At 51.3% G+C, this 21122-nt stretch overlaps 1 protein-coding gene across 4 annotated transcripts; it reads left to right on the plus strand.

Annotated features, from left to right (window-relative positions):
- The first annotated feature begins 473 nt into the window (after nt 1–473).
- Nucleotides 474–16999, plus strand: ABCB9 (ATP binding cassette subfamily B member 9). Of its 4 annotated transcripts, none has more exons than XM_037375412.1 (12): nt 474–539; nt 2099–2791; nt 3141–3255; nt 3764–3894; nt 5300–5505; nt 6416–6613; nt 8261–8389; nt 10529–10717; nt 11287–11460; nt 12830–12989; nt 13898–14034; nt 15203–16999. In XM_037375412.1, exons 2-12 carry the CDS (start codon nt 2179–2181, stop codon nt 15539–15541), a joined length of 2391 nt encoding a protein of 796 aa, XP_037231309.1. In that variant the 5' UTR covers nt 474–539; nt 2099–2178; the 3' UTR covers nt 15542–16999. The 4 variants fall into 4 exon arrangements, with proteins under 4 accessions (XP_037231309.1, XP_037231311.1, XP_037231310.1 ...); XM_037375414.1 differs by having other exon boundaries at nt 487–539; nt 2102–2791; XM_037375413.1 differs by lacking the exon at nt 474–539 and adding an exon at nt 568–1256.
- Nucleotides 17000–21122: the final 4123 nt, after the last annotated feature.

A 21122-nucleotide genomic window follows, 5' to 3' on the forward strand; every position in this document is an offset into this window, starting at 1 on the left:
AAAGTAATTTATTAGTTGGATTTCTTGAAACGGTGTCCTGCTCTGCGGGAGGGGTTCAATTAAACGCCTGCCGAGCCCGTGTTTAGGGGTGAATTTATAAAACGATGTTGAGCCCCTGTCCTGGTTGTTTTTAAAACTGACTCGTGTGTTATGCCCCCTCTGCTGCAGAAATTAAATAAAGCCGATAATATAAAAATTAAGAGAAATGCAGTGTATTTTTGAAAAAAAAAAAAAAAAGGAAAGAAAAAACACCAAAAAACTTTCAGAAGTGGGGAAGACGCTGGGGCCGCCCTTGCTGCGTCGGGGCAAGGTTTGAGGGGGCGGGGGGAGCCGGTCCCCCGTGTGCCCCCGGGCGGGCGGTGCCCCCCGGTCCCGCCCTGCCCCGTTACACGGCGGGCGGCGCCGGGACCGCGCCGCAGCGAGGGGGCGTGGCGATGGGCGTGGCGAGCTCTGAAGCCCCGCCCCCCGCCGACCTTGCTGCCGGGACGCGCAGCCGCCGGCTGGGCCGGGCAGGACCGGGCCGATCCCCGCCGCTGCCGGTAAGGCCCGTCCGGGCGGGTCGGGGCTGCGAGTGGCCTTGGCGCTGCAAAGGGGGGAGTCCGCCTGTGCCCCCCCCCTCCTTGCTGTGGCGGGCACGGCGCTTCCCGGGGGTCTTCCCCGGGCGGAGCATCTGGTACCGGGGGGTGTAGGGATGAGGCTGGGGACCTCCACCATCTCCAGCTTTGGAGCTGCGGACGCCTTTGCGGGTGGCGGCAGGGAGCGGTGGTGGCCGCCTCCTTTTCCTCCTCCTCCTTTTCCTCCTCCTTCTCTCTCCACCGGGCCGGATCGGCGCAGCTTTGCAGCGGATGGCAGCAGCGAGCACCCTGGGAATCGTGTCCAGCTCCTCCCTGACACCGCTGCTCCGGTTCGCCTCCATCCCTCCTTCCCCTCCCACCCCATAACCCCCGGCCCTCCCCAGACCGCACCTTCCGCCCCCTTTTCCTCCACTTTTTAGCTTTTTATCCCACCCACCCGACCACCGAGCCGCTCTCGGCCCAGGGCGCTGCTTGGCCGGTGCCCAGCGCTGCCCGTTTCCCCCTGGTTCGCTTGTGGGCGGCTGCGGTCACGCAGGCTGGAGGGTGGCCCACCCATGGCACCCCCTGTGCCATGCCTTCCACACCCTGCACTGTCACCAGCTGCTTGGCCAGCATAAATGTGACGATCAGGTACCACCCTCGGGCCAATGCACAGCACCTCTGGGTGCAGCACGGGAGCAGGTGAGCAGCTGGCGGGGTTTAAGGGAAGTCAAGCTTTTTGCCTTTTTTCTGTGTTAATTCAGATCCCACCCCACCATCGCTGCCGCCAGTCAGACCCACGGGTGACAGCGAAGGCACCGTCCCACCCTGGAGCCTCCCAGTCCCACAGGACACAGCTGCAGATTTCCAATCCCTTTTAAATTTCTTGGGATTTTTCTTGTGTCGCCAAAGTGCACACTGACAGTGCAGCGGGGTTAGTGGGTTACCCCAAATTAATACTCAAGAGGGCAGGGGACAGCGAGGTGTGACAGGCTACTGTACCTGTGATTTATTCTTTTTTTAAGGGGTGGGGGGCTCTGTTTCAAAGCCAGGCTGCTCTCCCTTCTGCTTTCATACAGTTTTGCTTGAGTGCTCAGTTTCAGCTTTGTTCTGGGAAAGGTGGGGAGGGACTCTCAGGTCATGAACCTCTGAGTTTTAACACCTACATGGCTCCATCGCTCAGGACATATGGGCTGCTCACATGTCCCGGCATCACCCAGCTGCTAGAGACCTCCCTGCTGGCCCTGCCGCCGCCACAGCAAACAGGGATGAAGATTCTCACCCAGATGTGCAGATTTCTGCTTTGGGATACAGGATGGGTGGAGGCATCTAGGAGGGAAGTTTGTCTTCATGTGTGCTTCTCATTTTATGAAATATCTTGGAGCGTATGCAGCAGGAGAGGGGAGGAAGGAGTAGATAGTGGTGTCTGGGGTCAGGACAGGCTGGTGAGGAGCTGGCATTGTTGTTCCCCCATCCTGCTTCCCTTTCCCCACCACCTCCCTGCAGCAAGTAAAAACCCTGTTCCCCCTCTTCTCGCCCCACAGCAGAGGCCGACATGACCACATCTTCTCTGTGCTAGGGCTGTCCCCCACCACCTTGGTGACCCCCCAGCCCAGTGGCGAGGATGCGTGCCTGGAAGGCAGTAGCCAGCACGCTGGCACTCAGCGGGGCTGATGTGGTGGTCACCACACTGCTCTACACCCATGGCCGGGGTGGCCGGGATGTCCTGCAGGACCTGCGGCACTTCAACATCTTCAACTCACTGCTGGACATCTGGGGGGGCTGCCTGTACCGCAGCTGTGTTCTGCTGGGGGCCGCCATCGGGGTGGCCACCAACACGGCCTACGGCCCCCGGCGCCTCAGGGCATCGCGGACCTTCATCGCCGTTGTCTGCCTCCTCATGGGCATCTACATGATGGTGAAGCTGCTGCTCTACTCGGAGGTGCGGAGGACCATCAGGGACCCCTGGTTCTGGGGGCTCTTTGCCTGGACCTATGTGGCGCTGGCAGCCACCTTCGGGCTGTGGCAGCTGCTGGCCTGTGTCACCTCCTCCCGTGAAGCGCTAGGGCCCAGCTCTGAGTCCCGGGCCGAGGTGGAGGAGAGCTGCGATGGGGGTACCCCGCGGGACAAGCGGGAGGAGGCAGCAGGTCCCACCATCCATAAACTGCTGTCCTACACCAAGCCAGATGCCATCTTCCTGGGCATTGCATCCTTCTTCCTCCTCGTGGCTGCACTGGGTGAGCGAAGGGACCTGGTGGGGCTGTGGTGTGCTTCCGTCCTCACCGGGAGGGAAGGAGCCATGGGGGGCTTGCAGTACTCCAGGACTGTACCCTGGGACATGGGTGGCGTGTCATGGGCTGGGTAAAAAATGAAATGGGGCAAAAATAATGCAATAGGGGATGAAATACACTGGGAAATGAAACATCCCCATGTGCCACTAAGGACTGCACCTCCTGAAACACCTTGTGTGATGGCTGAGTATCTCATGGTGGGGATGGGGTTGTCCACAGGCCATCACAGTTGGAAACACAAGTGCTGTGCAGGTCCCATGCAGCTGAAATCCCGTGTCCTGTGCTTGTCCGGTAGGAGAGACCTTCCTGCCCTACTACACGGGGCTGGCCATTGATGGCATCGTGGTGCAGAAGAGCATGGACCGCTTCTCCACGGCAGTGCTGGTCATGTCGCTGCTCGCCATAGGAAGGTAACGGCAGGGGCTGGTTTTGGCCCTGATGAGGAGGAGTTTGGGGTTTTCCTGCAGGAGCTTGTGGTGGCAGTGGGCGCAGACTGTCTCGCTTGCAGCTACTCCACCAGGTCCCTGCCAGACCCCAGGGATGCGCTTTGATTTCTCTGTGCTGTCACTCTGCAGAGAGACCATGGTGGCAGTCATGAGGCTCTTGCGTAGCCCTCCACATCCGTCTGCTGGTGCGGGGGGAGCAGGAGTGGACACAGGGAATGGGCTCCCCAGGGAACGCTGTCCCAGCAGCGCGGCTTCCCCTCCTGAAACTTGTCCCCGCCAGCGGTAGGGCCAGCTGTCCCTGTGCTGGCAGCATGCAGAAGAGGTGGGGGCTGGTTTAGCTATTGCTTCCCAGGGTGGAAGGTGGTACCAGTGCAGCCTTGCCCAAGCCCTTGGCCCAGCCGTTGGGGGGTTTGTGTTGCTGAGGAGTGGGTTTCGTGTCCATTGGTCTATAACGTTTCTTATCTGCAATTAGCTCATTTGCCGCAGGTATCCGGGGCGGCGTTTTTACGCTCATATTTGCAAGACTGAACATTCGCCTTCGCAACTGCCTCTTCAGGTCGCTGGTGGCTCAGGAGATGAGTTTCTTTGATGAGAATCGCACAGGTTGGTTCCTGTTTGGCCCGGATTTGCTCTAACCGCTCTATCCCACCCCGGTATTTTTTTCCCCTTGGCTTGCCCTGGGACGCAGCATATTGGGGACAGCTAGAGGCAGCGCCCAAGTGCTTGTGTTTAGAAATAGCAGTGGAAAGCTCTTCCCTTTCGATTGCCTCCTGCTGTGGGGTTGGGACAGGGTTGCCCAACCCCGAGGATGTCCCATTGCCACCAATCAGCCTGACATCCAGCAGTCCCGGGACTGACATGCTCATCTCTGTTCATCCCCAAAACACCTACTTTCCTCCTCCTATACCTCCCGTCAGTGCCTGCTGGTCAGCTGCTCTCCGGCTCTGCTCCAGGCATTGGAGATCTCAGATGCGTGAAGCTTGCTGGGTGTGCTTATCACTTCCCCTGCTTGCAGTTCAGTCCTGTCCCGGTCTGTGCCGCTCCGGTGTGGTCCCAGCCCACTGTAACTCTTCACACATTTAATCTCATCTTGGTGGTATTTTTAGTTTTGAGGCTGTTGCCGTATTTAGCAATCGCTGCACAGTGCCCTGGTAGCTGAGGACAGCAGACATGTTATTGTAAGTGGGATATGGGTAACCCTGGCCTTACACAAAAGCGTGGGAATTCAGCTGGACTCTAAGTATTTTTTGTTTATATATATATATATATAAGTATAAAATATATTTATATCAAAGTATAAAAAATACGGGCCAAGTATTTAGGAATTTAGGGTGATTTTTGCTGGCTATAATGTTCAGCTCCACCAAAGGGTACCCCAGGAGCTTTACCCCTTAGTAGCTGGACCCATGTCCTCAGGGTCACTTGGGTCAGCTCCAGGCTTTGGAGCACATGGCTAAACCCTAACAGCCCTCTCCCAACCCTAACATTCCTCTCCAAAGATATCTCATGCTCCACAGGGCATGCTGTGTCTGGCCCTGGCTGGTCCTGCTGGGATGGTGGGACAAGGTGCCAGCAGGCCCTGGTGAGCTCCTGGAGGGCTCCTGACACCGTTTAGAAATGAACTGAGTTGGGTTGACAGCTTTGTCTTCAGCAGCCCAGAACGCTCCACCCATGCACTTGCTGCCCATCTGTGTGCCCACGGGGTGCTCTCTGGTGCACGGTGCTGCTGCCATCCCCTTTGTTGTCCTGTAGCATCCATGGTGACCCAGGGATGTAGCTCATGCCTTCAGGTGCATTTCATGTCCCTTGTGCATGCAGCAATTCAAGCTCCTCTTTTTGCTTCACATCCACAGCAGTGGAGAGTCGCCCCCCTTCCATGTAACCTTTCAGACCCCCAGCAAGGGGCTGGGTTGAATGGGGAGCTCTGTCTGTCCCCTGGCACAGGACATGGGACCTACCATAGTGACATGTCCCCACTCTCCCTTTCCCCAACCCCTTGTTGCTGCAGGGGATGTCATCTCCCGCCTGACATCGGACACGACCATTGTGAGCGACCTGGTCTCCCAGAACATCAACATCTTCCTGCGTAATGTGGTGAAAGCCACGGGTGTGATCTTCTTCATGTTCAGCCTCTCCTGGAAGCTCTCGCTCGTCACCTTCATGGGTTTCCCCATCATCATGCTGGTGTCTGATGTCTATGGGAAGTACTACAAGGTAGGCAGTAGCAGCTGGCACAGCCACGGTATGCCACGATGCTGGGCTGTTCCCGTGGTGAAGTTATTGTGGAGTTTGTGCATGGCCTTGGAGCTGGCAGGACTGATGCTCAAGTGCTTTGCTGCCAACAGCAGGGGCAGGAAGGCAGCATTAAACTGTATGGGCAGAGGAGCATAGCCTTGGCTCTTACCTTGCCTCATGCTCAGGAGTGGAAGCATCTTGGGTCTGACAGGAGAGGGAGCTTGGCTGTGGGGTGGCCCATATTCACCTGCCTGTCCTCATGTGATACCTCCCCTCCCTCTGGAGGGACTCGGTGGGGGTTAAACCCAGTGCCAAGCTCCCTGCCTCCATCTGGGGTCAGCGTGGGCCCAGGGCTGTTCCCTGTGGCTAATGCCACATCCCATGGGCCATGCAAGTCCCGCAGTGCTGGTCCCTGTGTCAGGTATGAGTGGTCTCCAACGGGCCTGGGGCGCAGCATGCACAGGTGCTGCCAAAACAAGGGTCCTTGCTCAGCTGTGGGTCCTCCTGCTGGTCAGGCACTTGTGGGAGGAGTGAAGCTGCCCTTGGTCACCAGACCTGTCCCTGACTTGGAAACTCCTGGAAGGGTTCCTGGGCCAGGCTAACCCTGTCCCATCACAGGACCGAGGGCAGCAGCTCTGCTGCAGGCTTCCCAATTGGTCCTGGAGATGGCACTTCACCTCCTGTGACCCAGGTCCCTCGGGGACAGCACAATGAATCCATTCTCCTCCCAGCACAGTGTCCCAGTGCTCAGCCTCGTTGCCCATAGCCTTGGAAAATGTCACTGTACCTTCTTTTCCCAAGCCCAGCAGAGCCCAGGGTGTATGGGGAGATGTGCCATGGGCAGCCCGGTGCCTGCTGAGCCCCCTCTGCCTCCCCCCACTCCCTGCAGAAGCTCTCCAAGGATGTGCAGAACGCCCTGGCCAAGGCAAACAACACTGCCGAGGAGACCATCTCCGCCATGAAGACTGTCCGCAGTTTTGCCAATGAGGAGGCGGAGGCGAACGTGTACTGGCAGAAGCTGCAGCAGGTGTACAAACTCAACAAGCGGGAGGCCATGGCTTACACCTACTATGTCTGGTCCAGTGGGGTAGGTGGCTGGTGCCAGGGCTTCCCTGTGCAGGGCTGGGGACATTGCTTCGGATCCCAAAATGCAGGTGGCACTGTGCACGTGCTTCTCCTCCACTTCCAGGGAGCTTTGCAGGGTGAGCCCAGCCTTGATGTCTGCTGCCAGTGATCCTTTGTCCCTTGATTATTATTTTTTTTTCACCCATCAAAAAATATATTCCATTTCCCCTTAGGGCAGCGCTGCATCGTGCCACTGAACAGTCTATTTTCTCTTGCAAATAAGAATATAATTGATAACTGCTCAAGGTCGTGGAAAACCCCATGCTTCTGGGCTGCTGCATTGCGTGCCTGTGCCAGCTCATCTCCAGGGCTCCGGCTGGGAAACAGCCGCGGCGTTGGTTGAGCTTCTGCTCAGAAACAAAGATTTTCTGCGTGTGGGTGGTGGCAGGGGGAGGCTGCTGGGGTTTGGGGTGGGGTTTTGTTTGTTTGTTTGGGTTTTGGTGGGGGTTTTTTTGGTTTGTTTTTTGGTTGGTTTTTTTTTCCAAAATGCTTTTTCATCATTTAAGATGAGATAGTTTGGGATTTCTCCTGCACCAGCTGATAACACAGGCTGTACAAAACCCTGACATGAGGCTGCCCTTATCTCTGCACATTCAAGGACCTAGGAAGCCTCTGGTGAAGGGCTTGTGAGTTATGGTGCCCTCGTGAAGCTGTGGGAGACTTTATGGCTTCCCAAGTCTGGAAGCAAAATCGGAGGATTTTTAGCATCATTCCTGGTCTCCCAGGTGAAGCCGGAGTGTGAACTGGGTCAGCACGGACCCTGCTGAGTCAAAGGCGGCACAACCCCTCAGAAACTGCTCCTGCAGGGCTCGTGCAGAAAGAAGCTGATGGATTCAGCACAGCCCTAGTAGAGTTTTTCTTGGAGAGAACGCAAAATCTTAAGGTCAGATCATGACAGAGCAATAGGGGAGGACTTTTTTTCCCCCGATATTTTTGGCTGTGTGAATTTACAGCCTGTCCCACAAACATTGCACAGAGCATGAGGGCATCGCTGCTCTTCTGAGCACCTAGGCAGCATGGAACAAAACCAGCTGAATAAAGGCAGGGGCTGGTATTTGTCACATCAGAGCTGATCTGTCTTCTTTCTAGAGTAGGTGGTACCCCCCACACGCTGATTTCAGGCAAGAGTTGAGGTTATGCTTCAGGGATTTATACATGCAAGGACGATTTTTTGCATTAACTCTTGGCTTGATTTTGTGTTCTAAATTAAAATGTGTCACACGTATAACAGAAAGTTTATTTTAGTGGTGAGGTGACTGCATGCTTTGGATAGTTTGAACGTAGATGATTATGCTTGAGGACGTTAGTTCATGAGATGCTTTGTTATTTCAGAGAAACTCTCCCTCTTTGGCTGTTGCCCCTCTGGACTTCTGTTTTGTTGAAAGATGCCAGCCCAGCTCCTCGAATCAGCCCATGTACTTGAGTTGCTTTTCCCTTCTCATGTCCATGCTCGCTGGTAGGGCTGTCAGCTGCACGCTGCTGGGGATGCTCAGTTTGGGGCTCAAAGAAGAAATGTCAGCGCATGAATTGTGGGCTATTGTGTGAGTAATCACAAATGTACCAAAATATCAATTGTCCTTGCTGATTTTGGGGTGTTTTCTTGCTTCAGCTGACCCTCCTGGTGGTCCAGGTCAGCATCCTTTACTATGGTGGGCACCTCGTGATCTCAGGGCAGATGACAAGTGGAAACCTGATATCCTTCATCATTTACGAGTTTGTCTTAGGAGACTGCATGGAGGTGAGTGTTTTATCCTTCTGGGCTACCCCGTGTCAGGAAAATGTTTATCTTCTAGAAGGTCACAGGGCCAGATCCAGTTGACTTTCCCACAACATATTTCCTTGGCACCATGGCTTTGCCCACTGGTGGGCTGATCCTCCCCTCTGCTCCCTGCTCCCCTCCTGCTGTGGCCTCGCAACCTGAATGTGAAGCAGGTCGTCCCCCAGAAAGGCAATTGGGACCAAAGGGGTCAGGCTGGCCCCACTAAACAGCAGAGTCCTGGCTGCCTCCCAAGCACATTTCCTGGCATGAAGGATGCAGGGATTACAAAGCTGCCTGTTAAATTTCAGGCTTCATTAAAATCTTAATTATATTACTTTTTTTTTTTTTCCCTTTCCCTGGAATAGACTGCAAGCTGCTGCATTGGCAGCGCGTTAGCAAGATGGGATTGTGGGTGGGATGGTAGAGCCCACCCAGGGCTGCTTTCCCCTTGCAAAGGCGTAAGTTTGGCTAATCAAGGCAGAAATTGTCAAGCTGAGGTTTTCTCGCAGCCAAGCGTGCTTTCGGCAGTGTTTCAGCCTTTGGGCAGTGGCAGAGCGGAGCTGGAGGCAGCTCACCCAGCTCTCACCATCTGTTTGGATGACTGCAGGCTCTGGTTGTGTTTCCAGGCTGTGGTTTTGGTGTGTATTTTGTTGGGTTTGGGTTTTTTTCCTTCCTGATGAGAGGGGCAGTTGCAGTATGAGCTGTTCTGCAGCTCTGGGTTTAGCGTTGAAAAGAGCCAATGTGATGGGGGTTTAGTCCAGGGAAGCCAGCGTCAGTCAGCACTGGTAAATCCACTACAACCATATTCCAGCAGGGAACAGCCTTATCATCTGTGAAACAGTTCTCTAGAAGGGTCCAGCCTGGAGCTACTCTGCATTTGAGGCACATTTATTGGGTTTGCGTGGCAAGGTTTTGGTAGAGGTGGGGCTACAGGGGTGGCTTCTGTGAGAAGATGCCAGAACCTTCCCCTGTGTCCAGTGGAGCCAGTGCCAGCCGGCTCCAAGACGAACCCACTGCTGAGTCCATCAGCGATGGTGGCAGCACCTCTGAGATAACACATTTAAGAAGGGCAAAAAGAAAAGCTGCACAACAAATTGCAGCTGGAGAGAGGCATGAAACTATGTGAGAGCAACAACTCTGCAGCCCCCCCAGGCCAGCGCAGGAGGAGGCAGGAGGGGCTCCAGGCGCCGGAGCAGAGATTCCCCAGTAGCCTGTGGTGAAGCCCACAGTGAGGCAGGCTGTGCCCTCAGCCCATGGAGCCCATGGCAGAGCAGATATCCACCTGCAGCCCGGGGAGGGCCCACGCCGGAGCAGGGGGATGCCGGGATGCCCTGGGAAGCCTGTGCTGGAGCAGGCTCCTGGCGGGACCTGTGGCCCTGTGGAGAGAGCAGCCCAGGCTGGAGCAGGTTTGCTGGCAGGACCTGTGACCCCATGGGGACACAGTCTGGAACAGTCTGTTCCTGAAGGGCTGCACCCCATGGAAGGGACCCATGCTGGAGCAATGTGTGAAGAACTGCAGCCTGTGGGAAGGACTCACGTTGGAAAAGTCCATGGAGAACTGTCTCCTGTGGGAGGGACACCACGCTGGAGCAGGGGAAAAGTGTGAGGAGGAAGGAGCAGCAAAGATAACATGAGATGAACTGACCATAACCCCCATTCCCTGTTCCTCTGCCAGGGTCAAACCACCAGGTGTGCTAGGGAATAAGCCAGCCACCCGCAGGGGCTGGTGCCATGTGCTGCCACACATGAACTCTGCTCAACCATTGGGTTGGGGAGCTTCTGGTCTTGAGCAAAGAGAGATGAATGGAGGATTTTGTTGGAAGTTTGGATCGTGTATCTCCTGGCACATGTCTTCTCTTCCCAATCCATGTGTTTCCTTCTTCTGTTTCCCTCTGAGTCTATCCATACACAAAATCTTTTTAGATGCCCTTTCCCTGGCCACGTCCATATGTTCCCTCCACACCCTGCAGAGGGGGAAGAGCTTTTTTCCTGTGTCTGATGACTGTAGTTAATGTCAGATGATAGACTTGGGAATGCTTCTGCCATTCTCCTTATGAGTGGCACCGGCTGACTTCTCCATCGCATGTGAGGGTCTCACCATTGTCTCTTCCCTTCCAGTCTGTCGGCTCTGTCTACAGCGGCTTGATGCAGGGAGTGGGAGCTGCTGAGAAGGTGTTTGAGTTCATTGACCGCAAGCCAACGATGGTGAATGATGGGACCCTGGCTCCAGACCACGTGGATGGGAAGGTGGAGTTCAGGAACGTGACGTTTTCCTACCGCACTCGCTCTGCAACACAGGTCCTCCAGGTGAGCCCCACAGGTGCAGAGTGCTGCTGGCCATGAGGTATCACGTGCTGCTTCTCCATCATGGCAATAACCAACCCCCAGCCCACTGGAAACATCAGCTGCCCTTCTGGAGATGCGTCAGGGCAGGCTTAACAGCACGCTGGAAAGCATTATAAAGAACAGTGGGTGTTTAGGGCTGGCCTTCCTTACAAGGAATGAGATTTATTAATAAAACCCTTGTTCCCTTCTCAGGCATTCAACACATCAGCGTGGTACGTGGCTTTGTGCCAAACTGCCTCGGACTGTTTCCATGGGAGAGGGGCTCGAGTCATGAGGCAGGGGGAAGCAGCAACAAGCTTAGTTTGCTTTGCAGTTTTTAGAGGTCCTGCTACACCAGCAGGCAAATTTTAAGCAATTTTGGAGGCTTTTGCTTCCTCAGAGGCAGGAGAGATGGGTGATGTGGCACGTCACCAGGGTGGCGGGTCACCGTGGCTGGATTTTAGCTACCTTTCTTGCCTAGTGCCCAAGCTGCTGTCCCAGCACCCTGGGAAAAGCCAGGACCTGAGCACACTCTCCCATCCATGTTGCAGAATGTGTCCTTCACCCTGCACCCCGGCAAAGTGACAGCGCTGGTGGGTCCTTCAGGGAGCGGGAAGAGCTCCTGTGTCAACATCCTGGAGAACTTCTACCCTCTGCAAGACGGGCAGGTGCTGCTGGACGGGCGTCCTATTAACATGTACGATCACAAGTACCTGCACTCAGTGGTACGAGGACTGATATGTGTATTCTAGCTATCGCCTGCTGTGATCAGAGGGGATGAATGGTAGTGCTGCATGTTGCTTTGATCTGGCAGCTTTTGAAATGTCCAGAAATCTGGAGGCTGGAGATGGTCCAGGAAATGAATTCAGATAATTTGTGGGGGTGGAAGAGGAAGGGATGGGGAGGGGGGTGCCTTCTGAAAACAGAACAAAAACATGTTTTGCTGTGTATTTTTTGGCCAACGCAATAGAAGCTAAGAGTTTGGTTGTTGGATTAATTATCATCTAAATTTGATTTGGAAAAAGAGTTTTGCTACCATCTAGCACTTTCTACCTTAAGATCTTAAAGTAATTCTCAGTTAATGGGGAGTTAAACCTCTTGGGATCCTGGCAGCAGCTGGAGCACCAGAGGGGCTGAGTGGTTTGCTTAGGAGAGGGGTCCGGGCCCCTCAGCTCTCATCTGTGTGTCAGCAGAGATCAGCCTTCATCTCCTCTGCAAGTAACTGCCGCCTTTGTTTGCCCCCAAAGCGAATGGCTTCACCAGTCAGCAGGGAAACCTGAAAACAATTGATCAGAGACAGGCTGGAAAGCCAAAGTTAGTGTGAAATAATTTACATTCCCTGCCTGTACTGAGCAAAAATTAAAAAGACAAGCTAGTCTTTCAGTTTAGAAAGCCTGGTGCGGTGTTAGGAGCATGGGGAGAAGTCAATTAAAATATGACTCTGTCCCGCTGGCTCGCTTTGTGGCCGGTTCTGAGCAATAATTTGGAGGGTTCAATTTATTTAAATCCTGAGGGTTTGACAAAGCAGGCTGAATGCGAGAGTGAGCAGCAACGGCTGTAAGGTAGGACAGGGAGGCTGTTGCTAAGCAATTAAGGAATTGCGGCAGCTATGTCCCTAACTTGCTAATTTTGGTTTAAAAGATGCAGGAGGGCTCATTCATGTGGCCCAAGCGTGTTTAGTGGCCTTGAACAGAAAATCAACAAGAGCCTGGGAGGGTTTCTCCAGCCTGCCTTGTCCCAGCAACTGGTTTCCCATTCTGGGAAGAGCAAACAGTGACGAGAATGACAGGTCTGGAGCAAAACCATGGCAGGGTCTTGGAGGGGAAAGCCCATCCCAGGTGCCAACATACCAGCATTGTATCAGGTTTCTTTCCTGCAAAATGGCTCCCCAGCAGACAATGCAAATTGGGCTGGGGCTGCCACCAGGCACCCCATCCTCACTGGAAGTTCACACGAAGGTGCTTCTATATCTTGGATTAATGGTGGGGCTCTGCCTGCTTGACTCCTTACCCAGCAGTAACATGCCAATGATCCGAGATGCCAGCTGGGGTGTCTTCTGCTGCTGACCACCTGCTCTTCCCTTCCTTTCTGCAGATCTCCCTGGTGAGCCAAGAGCCAGTGCTGTTTGCCCGCTCTATTGCAGATAATATTTCTTATGGCTTAACTTCAGCCTCCTTTGAGTCGGTTGTTCAGGCTGCCCAGAAGGCAAACGCGCATGCCTTCATCACGGAGTTACAAGACGGCTACCAAACAGGTACCAAAATCCTTCCAATTACACTTGGAAAAGCATTGCCCAGGGAAGGCAGAGACTCTCCCCTTGTGTGGAAAGTCAGGCAGGTAGTGATGGACCCAAGTCCTCATGTCCATGGCAGCTTGATGGTGGTGTACTGGCAGCTACGTGGAGAGGTGCAGCACTGTGGCTGCCTGTTGGGGTGACTGAGGTGCTGCAAGAATTCTGAGCTCATCCCAGGACAGTGTTTCTGCTGCTGCTCTATGGCAGTGGGGTGAGTGTCCCCCATCCCATCCAGACCAGTCTGGCTCCCGGTGCCTGGCAGTGTTACGGAGATGTGGCACTGGCAGTTTCACCATTTTTCAGTGCAGTGATCAGGAGAAAAGCCAAGAACACAAGCAGTTAGCTGTGTACCGCCCCACCTGCAAAGGAAGAAAACAAACCTGTGATAAATCCATAGTAATAAAAGCTGATGTGTTTGTGAAAGTGGGACTTTGTGAGGAGGCAGGTCAGACTGACCATGGTTTGTGTTTATGGGAACCAGCAGAGAGGTCCCTGTTTCCCCTCACTGCTGCCTTGGTTGCCCACCCCCCAGAGCCCAGCTTGCAGGGAGAGATTGCAATGATGTATGGGCAGGGAGGGGGGCTCAGCGTCTGGATGCTCTCCCAGGCTCAGGAACTCCTCTGCATTGTTTCTATGAGCATCAGTCCCTCAGACCCTGGGACGACAGCAGAGAACTTGCTGCTAGAAGGAAGGACGGCAGCCTCCGTGATGTTTAACTCACTTAAATTGCTCTGCCAAGTGAGCAGAAACCATTCAGCTGGTCTTTGCTTCAAAGCATGACACCATGCTGATGCTGTGGCTGGGAGCTGAACTTGACGGCAGCTCTTAATTTTTATTTTGATCCCTTCTTCTCTCCCATGACCCAACAGAGGCAGGTGAAAAAGGAGCCCAGCTGTCAGGTGGCCAGAAGCAGAGAGTGGCAATTGCCAGGGCCTTGATCCGAACCCCCCCCATCCTGATCCTGGATGAAGCCACGAGCGCACTGGATGCAGAGAGCGAGCATGCGGTGAGTGGGTGACTCGAGTGTTTGGGCCAAAGAGGTGGTCGGTTTGGAGGAAAGATTGTAGCTTCAATTTCCAGCCTGTGCACAAGCTTAGTCTTGACATGGTGCTACCAGAGGTTTGAGCAAGACGCTAATTCCTGAGCAGGAATTTGCTTCCAGCACTGCTGTAGCCACCAAGAAGGGAATAGTCCTGTGCTCACAGCCACCAAAGTCTGACAAACCTGATGAGATGGGGATCTCTGCCAATCTTTGTTAAACGCGGAAAGTGTTAATTGGCATACAGCAACTGTGTGCAGCCTTTTAGGACAGGATACAGAGGAAGACCCTAAAAAATGGTACTACGGCAGGGGAAGTAGGACTGCCTGAGCCAAAATCCCAGCTGAGGCATCACAGAAGCCATGCTTGCAGGAAAGGCCCTGAGGTTTCTGTGAACTGAGCTGGTTTATCTGGCTGGGATGTGATGACAAAACAGCTCTACCAGTAACAGTTTGGCCTCACTGGTTTAATGATGTGAGGGAAAGCTAAGTCAAGATTGAGGTACAAGGATGTGTCTCCTGGTCCTGGAGGACAAGTGCTGCTGGTCCATGGTGTGGGGCAGTGCCAGCATCTGATCTTGGAGCAGCTCACTGGTTTGCAGGTCCTCAGCCACGTGTGGTGTCTGATGCCAGGCAGGGGCTGGTTTTGGCTAGCCAGGGGTCTCAATGTGCCATGTGCCTGGTGGCCATCTACCTGCCTTTAGACCTTAATGTTCCTCATGGCTGGAGAACCACTCTCTTGCTTTGCTTTGCTACACCCAGGAAATAGCCCTGCTTTTCTGAGCAGCTGCAGTTACTGGGTATTGGCTTCCTGTAGTCCATGCCAACACCGTGTGGCCTTCAGATCTGGGGCTGAGCATAACAAGAACCCAGCCTGCAGGATCAGACCTGTGTGCACACCACACCTGTGGGCTGGCTGGCCCGAGATGGGCTTTTGGGCTGCACAGCAAGAGCCAACAGCTGGGACGGACATGTTGGTGCTGGTAGTGCTGCAGGGAGTCTTGTGTCTCTGTACAGCCCGGGGAGAGCAGATCTCCTGTCCAGAGGTTTCTTAACAGAGACCACAAAGCTGCTGTTCTCCCTTCCAAAGCGGAGCCAGTGACGCTCGGGCACTAACGTCTTTTCCTCCCGCGCAGATTCAGCAGGCGATTTATGGTGACTTGCAGAACCACACGGTGCTTGTCATAGCTCACAGGCTGAGCACTGTCGAGAAGGCACATAACATCATTGTGCTGGACAAGGGCCGCGTGGTGCAGCAGGGCTCGCACAAGGAGCTGATGGAAGAAGGAGGCCTTTATTCCAAGCTGGTGCAGAGACAGATCCTGGGGCTGGAGGGGGGCGGCGCGGACAGTCACCAACCTGCAGCCCGGGGAGATTCAGCGAAGGCACCCGGCGGGCTGGAGGAAGAGTTCAGGATAGACCATTCCGTGCCGGCCATGGCGCAGGACGATTACAACACCACGGCTCACAAGTGAGAGCGGCAACGGCCGGCGCTCAAGACGCTTGCTGGGATGCTGGGACAGGAGGTGGCTTGCCGACAGGCTCGTGCGCTGCAGAATGCCACCTGTTCGCTCACCCCACGCGCGCGCGTCACACACCTGTGCACACACAAACACACACTATAGAGCTTCCTGCATTACTGGCCAGCAGGCAGATGCCAGCTGGTTAAACGGGGAAATGGATTTATTCAAGGGAGTTGGGTCTTTAGCAGTTCCCAGCCTTTCTACTGGGTTTCTTTTCTTACTACCAGTAATTCCTCTCGACTGGGACTTTTCTCCCATTGATATGCATGTGTAACTGCTATTAACTGTAATGGATGTTAAATGCATGCATGGAGGGGAAGACTGAAAACCCCTTCAGGAATTTCAGGGGGTGGCTGTTGTGGCTGGATAGAAAAACAGTGACTGTAAAACAAGGTCCTGCTCCTGCTCTCAAATTATGGGGCCAATCCAAAGTCTGCTGAAGTCTGTAGGGCGCTGCCTTTGGCTTCAGTGAAAACTGGATCACTCCCATGGGGCTGAACGCTGGGAGAGTTTTGCACTGAGTGCCTGCAGGCTCAGGCTCACAACCATTGCTGCTGAGCTTGTATCATGTAGTAACCATCCTTGCTAGATTGAGTCAGGGGACTGGGAGGCAGATGTTGCTTTCAGATTTGCTCTTGGTGCTTGGTGGGTGTTTGTTTTTAAGGATGAAAGGTTTTGCCATAATTGGGTTAGGGTTTGGGGGTTTTTGGTTTGGTTTTTCTTTGTTTTGATTTGGTTTGGGGTTTGTTTTTTTTATATATCTGTGTGCACTGTGCAATGTCTGTCTGGCTCCAGCATCTGCTGAAAACTGCTCTGTTATTTCAGAATTTTTTTAACTCACAACCCCGGTGCTGGTTTGAAAAAAACAATACTAAAGACAGGCATAAAACACTAGAAGACAGCACTTTATAAATCCCACCAAAGCTTTGTTCAGCTTCAGGCCATGCTAGTGACTTCACTGCATGGGAAATCCATACACTTTCCTTGAAGTCTGATTTCAGCTGCCTGAACTTTAAAATGTGTTTATTTGAATATTATTTATTAACCTACTTTTAGTATGAGGGATAGAAAGAAATACGTTGCTCCTAGCCCTTTCGGGTAATGGCTGTGGCTTAGTAGTGTTACCCTGCCATAGATTGGTGAAGAAACCTATGCAGCCAGGCAGGTGCTGTTGAAAAGTAGCATTTATATGGGGAAGATTGACTTCAGACTGTGCATAGTTAAGAAATTATCTCAAGCACTTTAGCTCTCATGTTTTCCAATATTTGAATGCTGCTGTGTTTTACTTTTTGGCAGGTTTGCATTTTTGTTGTTGGCAATGTTTTGTTTTCGTTTAGTGATGTTTTACAAACTCTTTAGTGTCCTTGAGGAGGGATGCTCAAAAAATAAAATACTACCTCTGCCACTCAACATCGAGCCAATCTAGTGGGGGTGGGTTTTTTGCATTCAGGATTTTCAAGGTAATGTTATCTGAGCTGATGGCTGAATACGGCTGCACACTGTACATGTTCTGGCTCCCTTGCAGGGAATGACAAGAAGAACCTACAGAAAATTAGGTATGTAAAAGACTACAACATCTGATAATGGCTGTAAGTCATAGCAGTAGGTATAACCCGTTTAAGAACTCGTTTTCATCCTGGATCCCATCCGGTAGTCAGTCTCGCACAAATCAGCAGGCAGTCTAACCCGTTCTCAAAGCACAGAAGCACAATGCTTCGTGACTGGAATCTTTTCAGCTGCTTGATTTTGTAAGACGATAAAAATCTCTGCCTTGGCAGAATGAGAGCTCTTTTTACCTTATCTCCCTCCACTTAGGAAACCTCTGTTGCACTCTGAACTCCTCAGTTCACCCCTTCGGTAAATGGCCATGCATTTCTGCTTGATGAAAATTTGCACTGTGTATATGAAGAAGTTGGGGGTTCCGCTCAGCACTGGCGGGCAAGTGATTAATTCTGCATTTTTATCAGTACCTGGGAGGAGAATGTGGCTAGTGGTTCATACAAGTGAAATTAACTTCTGCTTAATTGAAAAAAAAGGGGGGAAAGAAAGATTGGGTTACCTGGGAACTAGGGAAGCCACCTCACCCTGGGAAGTGCTAGTAGGACAATGCTCATTAGTACACAAGACGCCATAAAAGAGAATTTGATCGTGTCATTTGAGTGTCTCCCAAGCAGTGCTGCAAAAAAGGGAATTGGAGGATACAATCGGATTAGTTTTATTGCAAAGACTACAGTGAATTTCAGGAAGGGAGCCCTGCTTCCCAAGCCTGTTGTGATGGTAATCCCAGCATTGCACTCCCAGGTCAGGTCCAAACAGCTTCAACTGAAATGGCACATTGGAAATGGGCAGATTGTCTCTGGTGGCACCAGTCCAAGCTGATAACAGGGCCCAACTTTGTTCATTGCCACAGGTGCTGAATTCTCTTTTGCATCCAGATAACTCAAGGCTACTTTTCCACTGAGCCTTACATCTTGTGGCTTGAACAAATCCTTTTATTGTGCTGTTGGTGTGTGACAAGTAGATCTGCCTGTATGCTAAAGCCAGGAGGGTTTTCTTCTGGCCTGGAGCTCTGCACACCACCAGGGATCCAGCAGTACTAATCTAATGCAGACATTTCTGCCCAGTACAAACCCTATGACTATACAGAAAATACTATCTTTCAAAATCAGTCCAACTATGACTTCTTTTTGAAGTGAAATCAGGGTCAGAGATGGCTGTTAGCCAACCTAAGCCTAGCAGTGAAGATGAGCTTAACTCAGTGCAGCAGTGGAAGTTGCTCCAGTGCTGGAACACAAGCTGCCTCCTGGAGCTGCTCCATCCCTTGGGTTTCGCTGCCTGTGGGCAGTCTCTGTGTTTCAGGCTATTCTCCTGGAAACAAGGCCACTGTTCCCTCTGAAACCCTGAACTGTAGTATTTTGTGGCTGCAGGTTTGCCCAGAGTTGATATTTACATGGGAGCATGAAAAAATCTGTTCAGGACCTTCTCAATTACAGCGATGCAGATAAAAAATTTCTTCTCCTCAAAGGGAAAAGTCTTTACAGGGAACTCAGGGGTTTATCCGAAACCTTAACCTGGGGAGCACAACTTGAAGACTGTCACGGCAGAATTGGAAGCAATTAGGCATTTGAAAGCACCATTGATTACAAAGGTTGACTGTATATTCCACAGCAGGTTGTTTTCCTCACTATTAATAAGCTCTAACCATTCCCTGTAAAAGGTATAACCACAGCTTTATTTGATTTAAATGTTGGAGAACCCTATCCAAGATGAATTCAAGAGTAGATCTTACAGTCCTAGGAATTCCCCAAGGACACATATTTACCCTGTACCTCTGCACAGACAAGGTATGTGGCTGACTGACCCAGTAAATGAGAACACTGTAATGGAAAAAAACACAGCTGTGTTTATTCCAACAACTTTTCTCCTGGTGCACCAACCTCTGCCTCAATCAGCAACTGTGTGTTTCAGTAGCTGCGCTTTCTAGGCCTTCAGCAGGTCTGGAAATAACCACAAGCAAATAGACAGAGTGCTTCTAGCTCAGGTTCAGAGATGTGTTTTAGTCTGGGGAGGAAAAACAGTATCTGCCTTTCGTACTCTAGCTTCACTGTAAGCTTAAGGCAAAGGAAGTTATTTGCAGGTATATAAACCTGCTCCTCTTATCACACCTGTGGCTCCCTGCAAAGAAGGAGTAACTAACAATTCTTGCTCTGTCTCAGACAGCAGGACTGCTGTTCCCTCTCAAACAGGACCGCTGTTTCTCCCCCAGGATGCTGAATATGCAGGTCATTTTCACGTGTGAAGGAATCTGAATTATGAAATCTAAACAGAAGTATGGCCTGTGATTAATATATAGAAGGAAATTAAATTGTAAGTAAGCCTGAAAACTTATCTGTCTATTGAGCAACCAGGCTAATAAGGGTTAATAAAGCCAAAGATTAGACTTGTAAATTCAGTCTCTACATAACCAACCAGTTTTTCCAGAAAAAGAAAATAAGTTGTTGTGAAGGTGACTTGCAAAGTATGTCTAAATCTAATAAATATGCATGGTTCCAGCGCTACTGACTGTAAAAGGATATGAGGTGACAGAGGGAAATCCAAGATCAAGTTTAAGAAAGGAAAAAAAAAAAAAATCTAACATCTAATTTAAACTAGTCTGGATACCAGTTCTCCCCAAGGCTGAAGCCTGACTCCTTATTCACCATGACAGGGTCACCACTGTAATCTTCCCAATTTTTTTGTTCTATTTCTCCTGTAGTAAGAAATCCTGACTTCTGTACTTTGCCTGCTTACAGTTTTAACGTTCATGAACACTGTCACCTTTCAAAAGGATTTCAGCAAAGGCAAATAGGAACAAGGGCTGGGTAGTTCATAAATCTCAGCCTGCAGCATTGCAATATTTGATAATCCCTGTAGCCTAAAATCCTAGTATATCTGCAATCCTTCATATTCTGTCCAAGTGATGTGCTGTCATAAAACCTTTATCTTTCATGAAGACTGCTGAATGGAAAGGCACCTCCCTACCTGTCCAAATAGAAAATTTAATTATACAAAAGCAGTTGACCCCTAACTTGTCTCTTAGCCTCAGCTACTTTTCTGGCCAACCTGAGAACTCAAATCACACGCAGATGTTCATCAAAGTACTAAAAAACAGACCAGATGTTTAGCATAGACACTTCTCTCCAACATCACTAGAATCCAAACATATCTACACAGGCAGAAGTGCTATATTCAATATATCTTGTACGTGAGCACAAATGAGTTATGTTCTCCTTGTGCATTCTGTGAGGACTTCATGGTTCTGCATTATGCAGCTTTAACTTTAATACAGATTACCATTGACTAATTCAAATAATCCATTCCTTGATGTCTAGAGCAGTGAACATCCACCAACCCCATACAAAATAAATAAAAATTAGACAGTTACAGAAAATCTCCTTAGGTCGCTCTAAACCATTTTGCCTGATAGCATATTAACAATACAATTATTATCACACTGTAATGCCCTTCAACAGAGATAATTCATCCAGAGCACATCTACAAGCATTATTCAGTGTGAACTTTTTTTCTCCACTCTCACCTGGGACTGAGCACTTACTATTATTCCTCTCTGTAAGCAAAAGGTACTATGGTTGATGGAAGCGGAGAACTCCACTCAGGATCACGCAGAAGGGCAGTGGTAAAACTAGATTTACAACATGAAGCTGAGTCACACTGTTCTCAACCACACTCCCCCCATACCAATTATTTAGCTATGCTATGAAGTTGAAATCACTGACATTCTTGGGAAGAAAGGACTTCGTTTAATCCCTCAACTAATTCCTCTGTGTGTGTATGTTTGCATGTGCAGTTTTAAAATCTGGTTTAACACAAGGCTGTAACTGTCTTTTTGAAGGGCATGTGCAAATACGGTATACAATATTGTGTTGGCATGGCAACTATCTACTGGTTTTAAATAACAAGATTGGGCCGTAGTGGCTGTGCAAACCCATGTCACTGTCAAGGGGTACAGATGCTTACCTACCTGTGCTCTGAG

The sequence above is a fragment of the Falco rusticolus genome, chromosome 1, assembly GCF_015220075.1.
Source record: "Falco rusticolus isolate bFalRus1 chromosome 1, bFalRus1.pri, whole genome shotgun sequence".
Lineage (NCBI taxonomy): Eukaryota > Metazoa > Chordata > Aves > Falconiformes > Falconidae > Falco > Falco rusticolus.

What these genes read in the sequence shown, in the direction of transcription:
- ABCB9 (XM_037375412.1), top strand. Translation starts at nt 2,179, where the DNA reads ATGCGTGCCTGGAAGGCAGTAGCCAGCACGCTGGCACTCAGCGGGGCT. An exon ending in CTTTGATGAGAATCGCACAG is followed by an intron (nt 3,895 to 5,299) that starts GTTGGTTCCTGT and finishes TTGTTGCTGCAG; the next exon opens with GGGATGTCATCTCCCGCCTG. An exon ending in ATGCAGAGAGCGAGCATGCG is followed by an intron (nt 14,035 to 15,202) that starts GTGAGTGGGTGA and finishes CCTCCCGCGCAG; the next exon opens with ATTCAGCAGGCGATTTATGG.